The 18,777-nt window shown below is 40.7% G+C and overlaps 1 protein-coding gene across 1 annotated transcript in view; it reads left to right on the top strand.

Annotated features, from left to right (window-relative positions):
- Positions 1 to 2,032: 2,032 nt before the first annotated feature.
- Positions 2,033 to 18,777, top strand: part of SGPP2 (sphingosine-1-phosphate phosphatase 2) — a 134,920-nt gene continuing 118,175 nt past the window's right edge. The window contains exon 1 of the mRNA XM_021002890.2: positions 2,033 to 2,435. Coding sequence (XP_020858549.1) covers positions 2,241 to 2,435 — 195 coding nt within the window. The 5' untranslated portion in view covers positions 2,033 to 2,240. The remainder of the gene's footprint in view (positions 2,436 to 18,777) is intronic.

Below are 18,777 nucleotides of genomic sequence, written 5' to 3'. Positions count from 1 at the left end.
TTTCCATCTATATTATATCACTTGGTGATCTCATCAGCTCCCATAGTTCCAATGATCACCTCTATGCTAATGATTCTGGATTCTACTTATCTAGCCCTAACTTTTCTCTTAACCCCCAGCTACCTTTCAGACATCTTGAACTGGATGTCCAGCAGATATCTTAAACTCAACAGGTTCAAAACTGAATCCATTATTTTTTTCCTACAAACCTCCCTTCTTTCTAACTTTGCTATTACTATAGAGAGTACCACCATCCTCTCAGTCACACACCTAGGCTTACAACATATGTATCATCCTCAACTCCTCACTCTCTTTCACCCCCCCCATATCCAATCTGCCAAGTCCTGTTGTTTCTACTTTAGCAAGGTCTCTGATATACTCTTTCTCTCTTCTAACTTTGTCACTACCTGGTATAGGCCCTTATCACCTCACACCTAGATTATTGCAGTAGACTTTGGTATATCTGCCTGCCTCAATTCTCTCCCCAGTCTAGTTCATCCCCAGATGTCAAATTAATATTCCTAAAGCTCAGATCTGACCACCTCTCTATTCAATAAATTTCCATGACTCCCTATCATGTCTGCAATTAAAAATAAAATCCTCTATTTTGCATTAAAAACCCTTCACAGCATGACACTTTTCTATCTTTTCAGTCTTCTTATACCTTATTCCCCTCCACTTACTCTGTGATCCAGTAACTCTGGCCTCCTTACAGTTCCTTGAACAAGATACTCCACCTCTCAACTCTAGAAATTTTCATTGGCTGTTTCCCATGCCTGGAATGTTCTCCTTCCCACCCCTCCCCACCTTTCCCTACTTCATCTCTGCCTCCTGGCTTCCCTGGCTTTCTTTAGGTCCTAGCTAAAATCCCATCTTCTACTAGAAGCCTTTCCTAGTTCTTCTCAGTGCTACTGTCTAGTCTTTATTATTTCCCATTTATCCTGTATATATCTTGTTTGTAGGTAGCTACTTGAATGTTGTCTCCTCATTAGACTTTGAGCTCCTTGAGATCAGGGCTAGTTTCTGTCACATCCTAGGGAAAAAAATAAAAGAACGAAGTCAATGTAGTTCACGAATGTTTTCTCCTAAGGCTTGGCCATGCCACCAACTTTTAAAAGCCGTAGCATTCCAGCAAGGGCATCACTGCTCTTTCCTCTTATTTTTGACATGTTGGTCATTTGTCAGAGGCAGATCTTGAATTCAAGGATTTCTGGCACTAAGACCTAGATCACTGAGCCTGTCTCTGGACAGTGGAAGTCAATTTAGTACAGCTCTGGAGAAAGGAAAAAGCAACTTCCTCTGAGTTGGTCTACCCCACCCCACCTCTCACTGTGCATAGATTGAATATCCTAGCACAAAATCAAACACCATCATCCCCTTACACTCAGTCTTTCCCCTCAAACCAAAAATATTCCAGATACCATCCAATGGTAGCCCTAAATCTTTGGCAAAGGATTTAGGACAGGTTTTGATCCTCCCAAACTGTTAAGCAAGGACAGGAAAGGCCAGCACAGGGAGCATTGCATAATTGTTGTATTTAGAATCATCCTATACACCTGTGAATGAACTGGTCCTACAGGAATCTGGGATGGAGGAGAAAAACCCTAACGTTTGGATTTCAGGTAATACGGGGGAGGGGGGGGAGGGAAGGGGAGACCAAAGCTCATGCTTGGGTAGGATCATAGATCTGGAAGGAACCTGGACTCTACTTCGACATCACACCACTGCAGGGAGCAAAGGGATGGCTACAAGTGTAGCCATAACTAATTTGACCATCTAGGGTGCCCACAACTCCTCTGAGCTGCCGCGGCTGGGGGGATGGGGGGATGGGAGTTAGTGGCCTAGCTTACACACCCATGCACCAGGCAAGGTACGGTATGCTGCAGCCTTATGGCGGGTCTAGCACCATTTTGTAGCGCCTTATTGGGCGGGGCCGAAGGCGGGGGTGTGGCTTGCCTGCAGGACCAGGCCTAAGCTACCTGGCCCCAGCCCCTTGGTGTCTGCTAAGATCCGGCGCTAGGACCAGCGCGGTCACACCTGTTGGCCACCGATTAGTGGGGGCGGACCGGCCTCTAGCTGGTGTAAAAGAGCTAGCGAGCCGCGAGCGGGGGAGTGACTGTGTCTGGGTGTGTGGAGTGAGCTGCACCGGTCGGGCAGGGCAGCGCCACGCTGGGCCTCCTGGAACCCCACAGCTCCACTCTCCTTCCAGCTCCCCGAGCCGTGGATGCGCTGCGCAGACCATGGCGGAACTGCTGCGGAACTTTAGTGATTCCCAATTGGTGGCGCGCTTCCAGCGCCGCTGCGGGCTCTACCCGGCGCCCCTGGAGGTGCCCCAGGAGCCCACGGCGGGCTCTGGGCACGGGGAGCTGCAGCCGGTCTCGCGGCATCCCCGGGCGGTCAACGGCAAGGGCGGCCGGAGCGACGCCTTTCCGCAGGTAATGTCTCGCCCAGGTGAGCAGAGGGAGAGAGAGCGAGGAGGGATCGGCGGAGGAGATGGTGGGCAGTCCGACTGTGCCCCCGGGCCGGCGGGCTAGGCGCCCAGGTAGCCAGGAAGGGACGGGCAGCCGGTCCCAAGGCTGCCTCCCCTGCAGGAACAGGCACGTAAAGCCTGCTAGCCAGCCATCCCCTCGGCCACTGCAGAAGACTGAAATCACTCTGAACAGGTCCGGCGGAAAGGGAAAGCCACTCACGGGCTCCAAAGTCGTCTTGGCCTAGGGGTGTGAATAGCGCACTACCCTCTACTGAGGGCCGGGGAGGGCGACCTTGGTTCGTTTATTTTTTAAAGGAAAAAAAAATTCCAGGCTCTTTACATCCTAGCACCAGCCTGGTTGACGTGCTTGGGAAGAAATTATGAACAAATCATTCTTAGCATCATGGGATTTAGAGCTGGGAGAGATCTTCGACATTAGCGAGTGATTAGCTAGATTAGATTCTCGTCTAACTCCTTGCCCCCTCATTTTACAAGTTATAAACCTGAGGCCGTGTGAGATGCTGGGCAGGTGTCTTTCCTCATCTGATAGTTATACAGATGCACCTGCTAGGGTCGCCCCTCTCTCCTCCCACTCTTAATCAGCACTAAACTTTACTGGTTAATTTTGTCCTCCCTTTATGATTAAAAATTTCCGAGGACCATCCTCAGGTCTATCCAGGAGAGAAAGGAACTGTCCTCTTCAACGCCTTATGTTTACCACTTCAGCTGTCTAAAGCAGACTGAAACCCTATGTCCTTTCATTCTAGAGCTTTCATCAACTAGCTTTTAAAAAGATTTCTCTTAAGGGAAAATATGCTCCTTTCTCTACTGGCTGGGCTTCTAGTGTGTTACACAATTTGCTGCGTTTATGCTTTGGTGGCTGCGGTTAGGTAATACTGTTTTGCCTAGGCAGTGGCCAGGAACGCAGACTCTTAACTACAATGCTCCCCTACAGAACTGACACATCCTGCAGCTAGCTGTCAGCCTGCCAGAGATGCTGGTGGGAGCCCGTCTGCCTCGATGGGATTTACAATCCTGCCAGGGTTGGGTTGTAGAAAGTCAATACAGCAGAAAGGTGTCGCCTGGGCACCTGCAAAATCTGTAGTTACCCAGGGAGGATTAATTGGAACATAAACATCAATGCAAGCTGATGTTTTGTGCAAACTGCAGTGTTTACTCTTCATGCAGCTTTGGGAGAAACAGAGGTAGCATTTGCAATATGTATTTTGAGACCAGCAAACAGTATGGGTGACAAGTCTTACGCCTTGACGTATATGGAATAAATTAAGAATTCTAGCCTCTTGTATGGGGTTTTAGTACTCTTTTTCAGTCGTGCTTGTGGTCCATTTGCCCTTCTTTCTAGGAGCTGTTCCTGTAACCTTCCTCTTCCTTCCCCCATCTACTCTCCCTGTTACATTTAGAGTTTTAGCAGCCTTGGGACAGGGTTTTGTTTGGGGCATTTTTTCACCCTTTTTTCCCCCTCTTTCTTCAATACTTGACTTCGAAAAGAAAAGAAACAATGCATTAAAATGTCTCCATATATTTTTAGGTGCATCCATACTTTGCTTCACCATCCTATGGACCAATAAAATGTGTAGCCTAGAAATCTAGGAGAATTTCTTTACTTGCTTTATATATACAGAGTGTCCCAAGAATCTTAGGGCAGTTTTAAAGCTTGGGACATCCTGTGTTATCTCATTTGAGAAGAACCCTTATCATTTGAATTACTCGAAATCTTTGTTGTTGTGCTATTGCTCAGCCCTCTCTGACTCTTCATGATCCCATTTTGAGGTTTTCTTGGCAGAGATACTGGGACTGGTTTGCCATTTCCTTCTCCAGCTCATTTTACCCATGAGGAAACTGAAATAAACAGAGTTAAGTGACTTGCCCAGGGTCACACAGGTAGGAAGTGTCTGAGGCCAGATTTGAACTCAGGAAGATGATTCTTGCTAATTCCAAGACCAGTGCTCTCTTTACTGCACCCACTAGTACCACAAATCTAATGATTCTTATTTCCATTTCACTATTTTACATCATTTCTCAAAAGAGACATAAACTGTGGAAGCAACCAATGGACTTTTCTTCTAAGGTAGTTAGACAGCCTAGTAGATTGTTCTGGGCCTAGAGTTCAAATCCTGAATTCAACTCCAGCCTTAGACACTGCCTAGCTGTATGATCTTGAGCAAGTCATTGAATCTCTGTTTGCCTCAGTTTCCTTAACTGTAAAATGGGAATAATAATAGTACCTACTTCCCAAAGTTGTAGGAAGGATCAAATGTGATGTTTGTAAAGTGCTTAGCACAGTGCTGGCATGTAGTAGGCACTTAATAAATGCCCCTTCTTTTCTTCTTCCTTCTCCACTTCCTGCTACAAACTCTCACTATGTGAACATGCCACAACATATTGCTAGCAATAAGATCAGGATCTGTGACTTCATTCCTGTGGATATGACCCCTAAATGACAGTTCTTATCCTTTTCCACACCACAGTAGATGATTTCATAAGCTGGTTCATGAGAATTCCCCCCCAAAAAAAAACACCCCACCCAACATTTGGTGGTCAAGCCTCTACCGATAGAGCCTTCACTATCTGACCTTCAAAAACTCAGGGTCATCTCTATATCAAGATGAGGCATCTCATGAGGCATCCTTCACTTACCTCTCTGGTCAGAATTAACAATAGAGTTCCTTAGGCTTTGGCTGGGAAAAAGGAAGAGAACAGGGCCACACCATGGCTAGTCTTTGGAAGCTGTGAGTATTGACTGAGGTGGAAAAATAGGGGCAGGCTATTTATGCAGTACTTCCAATGGGACTCTTTATGAGCATAGCTAATATGGAGGGCAACTTTATCCACACAGTGCTACTTCGAGCAAGAGGAAAATCTGTCCCAAGAAAGGGTTACATCAGAATGGCAATTTGCTTCTAGAGGCTTGATCTAGGGCAACAACTCTCCCTATGCCATCTTTGATTTTTATCACCTTTGCTTACTCACTAAACTAGCATCAAGTTTATAATTTGTGGGTTTCCCCATCATTAGTCATTGCTTTGATATGGCCTCTCCAAATAATAATTAATGAATACTTCTTTGTTTATGATCTTTCTGACTACTTCTGAAGTTAAACTTGTGGGGGGTAGAAGTAGGGCAGTCTTAAAAACCTCAGCACTTGCTAATATCCTTTCCAAGATGTCAGTGCAAATCTGCTTACTGATCTCCAAGATGCAGCCCTTTGCTTTCAGACCAGCTTGAAGAGTAAGCAGATGATTGGACAGAGAAAGTGGAAGAGATCTGAATTCTAACCTCAACTCTGCCACTTATTGGCTGTGAAATATTTGCCAAGTCTTTACCTCTTAGATTCCTTACCTGTAGAACAAAGGGTTCCACTAGCAATACCCAGACTAAGGCCTCTTTCAGATTGTTGCCGTTGTCTTTATTTATTTATTTGTTGCTCATTCATTCATTCATTCATGTCTTCATTTATTTATTTGTTTGTTGGTGAGGCAATCAGGGTTAAGTGACTTGCCCAAGGTCACACAGCTAGTAAGTATCAAGTGTTGGAGGCTAGGTTTGAACTCAAATCTTCCTGACTCCAGGGTTGGAGCTCTATCCACTGCGCCACCTAGCTATGTTGTTTTTAAAGACAACTCCACACGATGATTCTGTGAAATCTAGTCAATTTTGCTATTTACTCTTTTAAAAATTTATGATTTCAATATTAGTTCAGCATTTATTAAGTATTCACAATCTACAAGGCATTGTGTGGTAAGCCCTGTGATCTCAAATGTACATATATAGTATATAGTGCGTACATGCCTTGTTTTCAAGGAACTTACCATCTATTTGGAGTGGAGAGAGAACAAATGCAAAAATAGCTATGATATGTGAGAATGATAGAAGTGTAAAGGAGAAACTCACAAAGTGCTGTGAGTCAATTGAGGACAGGGAAATGGCCATGAATTGGACATCTGGTAGAAGGTTTCATGAAGGAAATGAGATCTGAGTAGGGTCTCAAAGGAAGGGACTTCCATAGAAAGAGAATGGGGTGAGGAATGCATTCCATTTATAGATCTTGACAGAAATAGAGGAATAGAAATTGGAGAGGGCTGAGAATAGAGACAGAGAGTAACTGAAAGAATGGAGTTCTGGAGAGACATAAGAAGGGGAGAAACAGATTTGAGAATGATTTGCAAGGAAGAGATAGCAGAAACTATGGGAGTAAATGAGATCACTTAGGAGGAGGAAAAGGCTTCAGGACAGAACATTGAAGAAAAAACATACCTAAGGGAAGTAGGGTGAGAAGCCAACAAAGGAGATAGAGATGAATTGGTCAGAGATGATATAAGGAGAACCATGAGCCAATAAAAGAGGGAGGATATGGGTGATCTATGGTGCCAAATGCCACAGTGTGATCAAGGAAGATGACCAAAACCCACTGGATTTGGTGATAAAGAGGTAAATAGTGGTCTTCTGGAGAGTTATTTCAGTAAAGTAGAGGAAACCAAAGCAAGATTTCAAGGGGTTGAATGGGTAGTGAGGAAATGAAATTATGAACTGTAGCTTGGCACTGACAAGGAAGAGATAGGACCTTGGATTGAGAGGGTGAGAGGGGTAAAGGAATTTTTTAGAGCAAGATCTCAACATATTTGAAGGGTGAAGGGAAAATGGAATGGGGAAGAGGAGTTGGAGAGAGACAGGAGGAGCAGGATAAGAAGAGAGGGAGAGACCGAAGGAGAGAGAGATTAAGGTTAAAGAGATTGAATTGATTGAATTGAATTGTTAGAACAAAGTCCGAGGGAAGGGAAGAGAAGAAGGAAAGGGAGGAGTTCTTGAAGTGTACATGTTAGTTTTAACAAAGAAGATCCTCTGATCCTGATAGAAGAGAAAATAGGTGAAAATCAAGAGTAGAGGAGGGAGAATTGAGTATTTTCACTTGAATAGTCTCAATCAATAAAATGGGAATAATTTTCTGAAAGTGAGGACAGAGCAGGTAGACTTGTGCTTAAGTAAAGGGAAGGGAAGATTTGGAACAGCTGCTGGGAGGAGTGTGAAAGAGACTGAGATAAGCTAAAGGCTTATTGCAGAGCAGTGAGAACTCTGCTCATTCACATACATTTGTAATGAGCCCAGTCAGCATAATTTCTTCCAGTGGCACTCAGCAACTTTAAAATAGGATGGAAGGAGGTGCAATGGTAAAGGTTAGGCCTTAGCAAGACAGGAAATGATATATGGATCAAGGATAAGGGATTCAAGGTTGGTGAAAAGGGCATTGTTGAAGTGACTTACCATAGGGTCAAAAGTAGTATGGATTAAAGTGAGGTAAGAACAAGGCTGACAGGTTCAGAGAACTCGGAAGAATCAAGGAAGCAGGGCTTACAATGAGAGTAAAGACTAAGTATAGAATGAGCAAGGGTTTAAGGCTGTTGGTCAGAAAAGGGTATTTGAGAATCCAGGACTTTGAAGGTGGAGTGGTTTAAAGTGATAGGAAGGCCATTTTGGCAAATGCCTGTGGAAGAGTGAAAGTGGGAGCCATAGGAACAGAAATTTGAGGATAAATGCCCTAATAGTGAAGATAATACTAGATTTCTTTTCTCTAAAAGCATGATGGGTGAAGAAAGTTTCCATATCTATGCAATTCATCAAATGGCATTCAATTATCCAAAATCCCCCAAATTTGAGCCCCATACAAATAAAAGGACTAGAATCAGCTTTTCAGATGATTTCAGCAGAAGTAGAGCTGTCAAAATTTCACGTAGCCTGATAAATTTGCAGATGCCCAGACTCATCATCAATGCTTTTTTGTCTTCATGTGCTACTTCATTACAAAATGGAGAAAAAGAGAAGGGGGAATCCATTGGGGAAGGATTTTTTGGTATGTACTATGATTTTGGAGTGGAGTTGTTGTTTCAATTTGTCATGTCCAACTCATTATGATCTCTTTTGGGGTTTTCTTGGCAAAGACACTGGAGTGGTTTGCCATTTCCTTCTTCAGCTCATTTTACAGATGAGGAAACTGAGGCAAACAAGGTTAAGTGACTTGCTGCCCGAGGTCACACAGCTAGTAAGTGTCCAAGACTGGATTTGAACTCAAGAAGAGGAGTCTTTCCAGCTCTATCCACTACTCAATCTAGCTGCCTTGGAGCAGGGTGGGGTGTATCTAATTCTGAGTATGGTAAGTACAATAAGAAAATCTCAACATGGTTTACATGTTGAAGTCATATGGACCACACCTTATTTATCTTTTTTTCTTTTTAATTATTATTCCTAGCATATATGATTGAAGAGTCAGTGGCCAAAAATGTATGACCAAGAAAGAAGACAGATCAATCATGTAGCAAATGTGAGGGCTATCTGATGAACAGGCTGCATGGTCTGTTGGTATCTTCACAAAGCCAGAAGAATATGAGGAAAGCTCCCCTAGCACACTGGGTAGACCGCCTATTGAGACTGAGACCTTTGAAGGGAATGCCCATATAAATGAGATCACCAGTCCATTGGGGTATTAGTGGATTACCCCTACTGCCTAGTGCATTAGGTCCTTAATAAATATTTGATGAATTAATAAGGAAGAATATAAACCAGAATAAACTCTAGAACTCAGATAGCTATTTAGTGGCAAGTGCCATTGGTAGGTCTAAAGCACAGAAAGAAAACAGAAGAATTAGAAAGAAAAGTGAATTGGAGAAAAGAGAAAGAAATGGGGTAAAGGGAGGGAGAGACACACAGTAAACAGAGTTTAGATGGATATTGTGGGAACTGGAGAGGATAGCTAACAGTTTCCTCAATGGTCCTGGCTTCTTTGTCATTCTGGTGAAAAGTAAGGGTAGTCAAATAAGGCCGTAGTCTATTGGTGGAGAGCTTTAACTGATCAATTTAAATTTGATTCAGTAGGGAGCTACTATGGTGGTTACCCCTTTGAGAAAAAGAGTGACTTGTTAAAATGATACTGTTAAATGTTTAGCCTGAAAAAGAGGCCTAATCCTTTTCTCCAGGACAGGGGCAGATTTGAATTGCTGGAGCTACCCAACATTGGAAAAGTTAGCCTCAAAAGGTAGTTAGTTTTCTATCACTGGAAGTTTCATAGATTTCATAAGGTGTGGAGTTGGGAGAGGCTTTGAAGATCATGTGTGTGCTCTCTTTAGAATCAGAGGAACTGGGTTTGAATCCTGTTTCTAACCTGTGTGACCTTAGGAAAGGTGTTTTTTTTTAATTAAAATATTTTATTTTATTAACATATTTTGTTTTATATCATCCTATATTTTCCAATTTATCTCATCCTCTTCCTCTCCCAGAGTTATCCCTCATAACAAAGAATAAAAAAAAAAGAGGAGCTGAAAACAGTTCAACAAATCTTACCAACATATAAAAGAGTCTAATATGCTCAGCATTCCATACCTCTGCAAAGAAGTGGGATGATGTGCCTTCTCACACCTATTTTAGGGACAGGATTATTCATTATAATTTCACATGACTGATTCAGTTTCAGTCATTTTGCTGTTCCTTCCATTTTCACCATTGTATACATCATTTTTTATTCTGTTATCTTCATCTTGCATCAGTTCATATAAATCTTCCCTAACTTCTCTGTATTTATTATAGTCATCATTTCTTATACCACAGTAATAATCCATTACGTTCATGTGCCACAATTCATTTAGCTTCTCCAGTCATTGACCATCTACTTAGTTTCCAGTATTTTGCTACCACACAAAAAAGTGCTGCTTTAAATATTTTGTTGTATATGAAGGCGTTTTTTCTCATTGATATCCTTGGGGTATATATCTAGCAATGGAATTGATGGATCAAAAGGTATGAATGTTTTAATTATTTCCTTTCCATAATTCTGAGTGGCTTGTGTCTAAGGTCAGATTTGAATCTATCAATCCTTAAGGGGGGAAATAAAACCCACAACAGAATTAAATAAGAAATGTTATGGAATATTTGGAATTTTTTTTTAAGGAGGGTTGTTTTTTTCCTTCCCCTCTCCCATTCCTTTTGGAGACTGGTTCTCCCTATCTTGCCCAGACCAGAAGTACAGTTGCCAAGGACCTAATCCCACAGCTTACCAACCTGGAAGCTTTGATCTGCTCCATTTCTGGCCTGGGCTGTTTTGCCCCCTCCTAAGGCAGCCTGGTTCTCCTCCCCCCCCCCTCAGGTGCTCACCATATTAATGCTGGACTTGGTGTGGACACCCAATTGCCTTTAGCCTTAATGCATCAGGAGACCAAGTACTTAAGTGATTCTACCTCGTTAGCCTTCTCCAGGAGCAGGGATTTCAGGTCTGCACCACCATACCGTGAAAGGAGATCTTTAAAAGCAGAATGCTTTATTATTAATCTGTATATAAAGTGAAATGGACAAGATGAACTCTCCAAGTCCTTTTTCACCATTATGATTCTCCCTTTCTAAAAAGTAACTCTCAGAGACATTATTTTAGATTGGAGGTTATTTGGGGTACAAAGACATGCCCCTCCCCAAAGGGTCCACATTAGAATCCTCTACCTTTCTAACCTCAAGGGCTCTAATTGTAGATTTCAAGGAACTATTAAACTTGGAACTTTTAATTTTGATAACTGTTTTTCAGTATAATTGGTTTGCTTTGTAATCCTATGTGAATAAATAAATTATGCATTTAAAACATGATTTTGAGGAAACTATAGGCTTCACCAGACTGCCAAATGGATTCATAACACAAAATCCTTACTGTAAAAGGATTAAAAACCAATCAACTAATGTTCGATTTATTATCATTGTATTATTTTCCTTCCTATTGAAAGTTTCAAGAGTCTGTATGGGGTTTATTAAAGTTGTTTTTTTTTATCAGCTTTTGGAAAATTACCTCTTTTATTTTAATGAATCGAGATACTTAAACTTTATCTTATCAAGTAGAGAACTAAGAAGTACTTCAAGTTGCTGAACTGTAAGAAAATGCACTTGTAAACATTAAATATTTATATTTTTCCAGGCCTCTGTATGAGCCTGTACAGAGCAGTATGTTAATTACTCTTGGTGGAGGACTTTCATGTTAGATACCTGGCTAAGTATCTGTAGGGTTACTAACATATTTTTATTCCTCTTCTTTATTCACTCCCTCTGAAGGACTGTGTGTACCTCCTTATTTTCCCCCTTTAGTGGAAATAGGATTGTCATCTTGTCTTATTTTGAAGCTGAAGTACTCCCTCACAGTAAGCTTTTGCCCCTTTCCAATACCTTATCTCAGCATAGTTGTGTCCTTGGGTTCTAAAAGGATATGGTGGTGAAGTATGGTTGCTCAGTCATTTTTAGGCATGTCTGACTTAGTAACTTGGCAAAGATAATGAAGTGTTTGCCATTTCCTTCTTCAGCTTATTTTACAGGTGAGCAAAATGAGGCAAACGGGGTTAAGTGATTTGCCCAAGGTCACACAGCTAGTAAGTATCTGGAGGCAGGATTTGAACTCATAAAAATGAGTCTTCCTGATTCTAAAGTAGCACTCTATCTACTTCACCACCTAGCTGGTAGTGGAGTATAATTTTGTACAAGTCCTACCAAGCTCAAAAGGCACCAGGTATGGGTCAGAAAATGAGCTCTGTCTATTATCCACAGAGGTTCATCATCAGAAGTGTGCCCAGGAGGTAACTGAGTATTTTTGAATGAGTAATTCATGCAAACTATGAAACTATGCAAACTATAGGCTTACAGGATGAGGGGCTGAGTATGCACTGGTGGAGTGGGACATAAACATGTGAAATCACTGATTTCTAGAAAGATTTGGAGATGAAAAGCTCTCAGGGCTGCATTCAGCTCTTGTCTGAATTCAGGAAACTGAAGTAGGATTTTGATATGAAAGGCAGCATAATGCGGTGGATAAGGCCCCAGAGTTGGAGTCAGAAATGAAGAAAGGAATAAAGAAGCCCCTTAATCTTGGCTCCTTCTGCCTTTTCATGTCTTCTATCTGCCAACTCTGGGCATTTTCCCTGGCTGTTCCACATGCCTGGGATTCTTTCTTCTCATCCCTGACTCCTTCCTTCCTTCCTTCAGGCCTCATCTAAAATTCCACTTTCTTCCAGAAGCCTTTCCTGACACCTCCCTCAGCTAGTGCCTTCTCTCTGATATAATCTCAATTTGTTTTGTATATATCTTGTTTGTACATAGCGGTTTACATGTTAACTCTTCCATTAGACTATCAGCTCCTTGAGATCATGAACTGTTTCTGTCCTGTCTTTGTATTCCCAGCACTTGACAGTGTCTGGCAGATATTAGATGCCTAACAAATGCCTGTTGACTTAAAAAAGCATTATTTATTATGCTCTTATTCTGTAACAAGCACTGTGCTCGGTGCTTGTATACAAATACCAGTCCTTGTCCCCAAGGAGCTTAAGTTCTAATGGAGGAGAGTACAAATAGGAAGACCACGGTTCAAATTCTGCCTCTAAGATCTACTAGCTTTGTGAATCTAAATAAATCACTTAACTTCTCAGTGTCTCAATTTCCTCATTTGTAAAATGAGGAAGAAGAAAAGAAAGAAGAGGTTCATTAAAGCGTGTCTAAAAAGTGCCAAGGAAGTTCAGAAGGAAACATAAACAGGACAGCTTTGACAGTGACATGTTGAATTTATTATAAATATATACATATATGTATACACACATATATTTTAAAGCAAGCTATGTAGAATAGAGATTTGTAGTTTCACATATAATCCTCTTTTTTTATTCTCCTTTGTATATGGAACTGTTCTCTTTGGGGGGCTGTAAATTCAGAATAAAAATAAATTGAAATAAAGGAGTTGAATTAGATGGTCTCTAAGGTCCCTTCCTGCTCTAAATCTATGATCCTATGATTAATGTGTTACTTTTATTTTATTTTTTTTCTCTCAAATAGAATATTGAAAGTTATCACTAAAAGTATTGGTGAATCTACAGGCAGGGACATACACACTCACTGTGTATATTGGTTTATTTATATTTCTGTTCTATTTATGTTGAAGATTACATGCCAGCTAACTGGCTAAATAGATAGGGATGCTGCTGGAGGTTATGAATCTGTACAGAATTTACCCACTTGGCTATTTCATTATGTATTTGTTTCATTATTAAGAAAAAAGAGAGATGCATGCCTTGCTTGAGCAAGGAAATTGGTATCTCTATTTAATGACATGTGACGTGTCTTGTTCCCAGAGAGATGACTAAGCTCTTTACTAACATAAAGCACCACCTTATTGATTTCTTCTCATGCAGTAAGTTTTTTTTTAAAAGAGTGAACATTGTGAAGTTATATATTTGTATATCTTTTTAATAAAGTTATCAAAAAAAAGTAAACTTACCCTGCTTTATTATCAGTAGTAAAGACATATCTGGCACAATTTTATCTGCCTTGGAAATTGTTCGAGATATAATGGCCCATGCAGTTCTCTGTTTTTAGCTCTAAGTAATCACTTTTGTTTCTGTTACAGTATTCATTAACTATTTTGTGCAACTGATAAGAACTATTCCTTGAATATAATCCAATGTTATCTTTGTTGGAAGAAAAAAAAATCCCATGATAGAATCCAGGTAGCCAAGTTGTAGTGCTGCTAATACCTTTACTAGGGTTTCCTATCAAATGCTGAAGTTGTCCTTTCCTCCATGGTCTTTCCCATTCTAATTACCTAGGGAGTTGCTTCTAAGATGTTAAGGTTAGGATGTTTGTATTATTTCAGTCTGACCAACTCCCACCATTTCTTCTCACCCCCATTGCCCCAACCCCACTGTCTCTAAAAACTGTATGGGTTGATCAGGAAAGCAAATAAAGAACCTAACCTAATGGGTGGTAGAAAGTTTCCTCCCATTTATTTAACTATTTTTTTGCAGTTCAGAAAGGATCACTTTCAACTAAAGAGCAGTTGTAAGGTTCAAATATTATGTGGTGATTAGTTGTTTTCTTTTTGTTTGTTTTTTTAACTTTTGTAGGAGAAATTTCTCTACAAAGTTGTTTGAGTTTTTCCTCCTCTGACTTGATTTCTTTGAGCATTTTTGAATATGCCATTTGAAATAAGGGGAGGCTTTCATTTTGGAAAGCAATTGGAAACTATTCCCAAAAAATGATTAAATTATGCATACCTTTTGACCCTGTGATACTTCTGCTAGGTCTATACCCCAAAGAGATTAAAGAAAGAGGAAAGGGACCCATATCCACAAAAATATTTGTAGTAGCCTTTTTTTGTGGTGGCAAAGAATTAGAAATCAAAGGGGTGCCCATTGGGGAGTTGCTGAACAAGTCATGGTATATGAATGTGATGGAATACCATTCAAAATAAGGATTGATCAAGGAATGGTTTCAGAGAAATCTGGGAAGAATTGTACAAGCTGATGCACAGTAAGGTAAACGGGAACAAATGTGTATACTATAACAACATTGTAAAGATAAACAAGTTTGAAAGACTTGGGAACTCTTATCAGCACAGTGACCAACCACAATTCTAGAGAATTTGTGAAACATGCTGCCCAACTCCTGATAAAAAGGTGACGGACTCAGGGTATAAATTAAGACTTTTTTTTTAATATGGCCAATGTGAGGGGAAAAAAAGGTTTTTTGACTATGCATGCTTATAATTGGGGTTTTTGCTTTTCAGGCTTTCTCAATGGTGAGAGTGGGTAGAAGCGAGAGAAGGAGCATCTTTATTTGAAAATAACATACAATCTAATTTAGAAAGTAAAAATAAGGGACTTTAAAGGTCTTCTAGTACAGACTGTCAGACTGCAGGAATCTCTTCTATAGCTTTTCTGATAGTTCAGGTGGTCAAACTTTTATATCAAGCCTTTATGTGAACATTTCTGTTGATGGAGAAATCAACTCATAGGGCATTCCATTCTGGTTTTGGATAGCTCTCACATTTAAAAAGTTCATCCTTACATTGTGTCAAAATTTTATCCTCTGTAGTTATGCCCAATGATTTGAGTTCTGCCCTCCATGGGAAGGTAGAAGAAATCTAATCCATATTCCATAGTATCATAGGTTTAGAGCTGTAGGGGACCTTAAAAGTCATCTAATCCAACTCACTCATTTTACAGGTGGGGAAACTAAGGCCCAGAAAGATGAAATAATTGAGCCAAAGTTATGTAGATTTCTAAGTGGTCAAGCTGGAATCTAGGCTCCCTTCTTCCAGATCAAATATTCTTTACAGTGGGCCTTGCTGCCTCAAATGCTTGGTCCTTGCACTCTCCTAAGATCATTAAAATAGCCTTTACCCAAGGTCTTTGTTTTCAGGGCAAACATCTCTACTTCTTGTAATTATTCCTTATATAACATGATTTCCAAACTCTTCACTCTGTCTGGACATGCTCCAGTTTCTCAATATTCCTCCTAAAATATGGTACCCAGAACTGGACACAGCACCACAGATGGCATCTGCCCATCAGGAGTCAGAGACTTGTTTATTAATGCAGCAAAAGATTGCATCCCTTTCCAGGCAGCCTCATCTTACTGTTAGCTCACATAGAGCGTGTGGTTAACTAAAACAACTTGTGTGCTCACATGAACTGATGCAGGTCAGGCCTCTTCTATTACGATACAAGCTAGACTCCTTGAGGGCAAGGATTGACTCAGTTCTGTATTTGCAGCCTTGAGCCTAGCACAGTGCTGGGCACAGAGGAGGCACCGGTTAGTTGGTTGATCCAATAGTTGAAAAGTAATATGTTTCATGTTCCTTTAATTTTCTTGTAATATCTCTTTATTCAGATCATGTATCCATTTTGAACTTATCTTGGTAAATGGTGTAAGATATTGGTCTATGCCCAGTTTCTGCCATACTGCTTTCTGGTTTCCCCCACAGTTTTTACCAAATAATGAATTCTTATCCCCAAGTCTTAAGTCCTTATACTTGTCATTATTGATACAGCAGTCATTGAGGTTAATTTTGTTAAACATAATTGCAACATTTTGCCCTTCCAAACTTAATAAAAATCAGTTACTTTTTTTGCCCTATTAAATTTCATCCTCTTAAGATTTTGTCCATTGTCTAAATGTTTTGAAATTTTTGGATCCTGATTCTGTCAATCAATATGTAAACTATCCTACTATCTTTGTTTCCTCTGTAAATTTGATAAAGAGGCTATCTATGCTTTCAAGTAAGTCATTGATTAAAAGAATCAGATTTGTCTGTGAATAATCCCACGTAACCCCAAACTAGAGACCTTTACTAATTGACCCTTTATGTTTGCACACAGCTAGCTATGAGATATAGCTATAACACACTTAGGTGTTGCTGTAGAGTGTAGAGTTGATACTAAGTCTTAAGTTCCTCGTGCTCCCTCCTCCCAGCTGAATAGGGCAGAGAGGAATTATTACCAGGTCTTGCATATCCCCTCAGGTGTGAGGGAGGGAAATAGGGCATTTCTGGGGGTGTTTCTTTTCTTTGGCCATTAGCTATTACCACTTCTCCCTGCCTTGCCTTCTCTCTGATTATATGATCAGCCATACCCTGTTATAACAGCTCATTTTTTAGCACAGGGGTAACATGGTGGCCTGTAGGCCCATGTAGTTCCCTCCTCTGCTATTTTATGGTATTTATATTATATAGAGAGCTAATAGTATAAACAAATTAGCTCAGAGCTCCCAGTTTGGAAAATGTTCAGAAAGAGATCTAGATCTCCTCCTATAATATTTTATCTCCAGCTAACCTTTGACCTTGCTGCATTTGAGGCGAGGTAAGAATACAGGAAACATTAAAGTGTCTGTTACTGAACAAACATGGTGATAAGAGTTTGGGGAAAAGCAGATCTTTGCAAAGATATATACTCCCTTTTCATATAGACACAGGCAGTCATATGAGGAATGAGGTAGTTTCAGGGAGAAGGATTCCTGGCAGGAGAGAACTGACCATGGATTCAAAGGAGAATTAGCCCTGGCTATAAAGAAAAGCTCAATATGAAGACTCCACAAGGTGAAAAAGGACACCTTCTTTAGATCTACTTCATATATTTGCCATACACAGTAAGTCATGACTTATTCAAACTGATTCAAAAGCTTTGTAGTAATTGATAAAAACAGTATAAATGTTGTAATTTTTTTCTTTACAAAGATCCTCTTCATGCTTACTTATTTTATTCTTGGGATATCTGAAACACCTCATGATATAACTGGTATGAAGTAGAACTTGTCCCCCTGGGAATCCACCCAGTCTCTTAAGCAAACACCCTAGAATATTTCCTGGTTCTCACTCTCTCAGGGAAGCTCTAGTTGTTCTCAAGTCATTCCAGGGGTCAAGATGGTGGTTGGAAGGCTGTATAGTATTTTGCTTTATATAGCCTTCTGGATTGTGTGGCAACAAGAAGTTATCCCCTAGGAGATCAGAGATACCTCCACTGTCCATCTCTATAATAAAAAATTTTTTTAAAAAAAGGAAACAGGATTTCCTGTGACAATCACAAGGAGATCTTTCTCTTAGTCATTGCTGTCAAGATTCTTGGCTGATCCTTGACCTGGAAGATGGTCATCTTCCAGGTTCCAGAAAGAGCTGAGGAATGGTTGACATGCTATTTGCTGCATGACAACTCCAGGAGAAATACCAGAACAGAAGAGGTCTGTATACAATGTACATCAACCCAACCAAGGCCTTTGTCAGTCACAAGAGCTTGTGGAAGATCAGGGCAAAATGTGGTTGCCTAGAGAAATTCATCAGTGTTGTATGCCATTTTCATGATGGCATGCTTGTATGAGTTCTGGATAATGAATGATGCTCTCATGCTTTCCCAGTCACCAGTGGAGTGAAGCAGGGCTGTGTGCTGGCTCCCATGCTTTTTGTTATGACGTTTTCATAATGTTGTCAGATGCCTTTAATGAGGACAAAAATGACATCAAGGTTAGTTACCAAACTGATGGTAAACTATTTAACTTGAAAAGGCTACAAACCAAGACTAGAGTGGAGGAGAGTTGGTGCATTACTTTTTTGTTTGCAGATGATTATGCACTCAAAGCAGCCTCTGAGACTAAGAAGTAACAAAGTAAGGATCACTTCTCTGCCACTTATGCTAATTTTGGCCTGACAATCAACACCAAGAAAACAGAGGTCCTCTATCAGTCAGCATCATATCATCCATATTTGGGACCACTGGTCACAGTAAATGGAGAACTTTCGAATGCTGTGGATAAGTTCACTTACCTTGGCAGTATGTTTTCCAACATCTAGATAGATGATGATGTTGATGCATGCATTGCCAAAGCTAGCTCAGTGTTTGGGAGGCTCTGAGGGAAGGTGTGGGACAGAAGAGGGACTTCTTACTGAACTGAAGGTCTACAGAGCCATTATGCTAACCTCCTTGTTGTATGCCTGTGAAACCTGGACAGTATAACACTGC

This window comes from Phascolarctos cinereus, unplaced genomic scaffold (genome assembly GCF_003287225.1).
Source record: "Phascolarctos cinereus isolate Bilbo 61053 unplaced genomic scaffold, phaCin_HiC Scaffold_7;HRSCAF=346, whole genome shotgun sequence".
Lineage (NCBI taxonomy): Eukaryota > Metazoa > Chordata > Mammalia > Diprotodontia > Phascolarctidae > Phascolarctos > Phascolarctos cinereus.
Note: the sequence above shows the minus strand (reverse complement) of the source record. Positions and strands in the feature narration are given on the sequence as shown.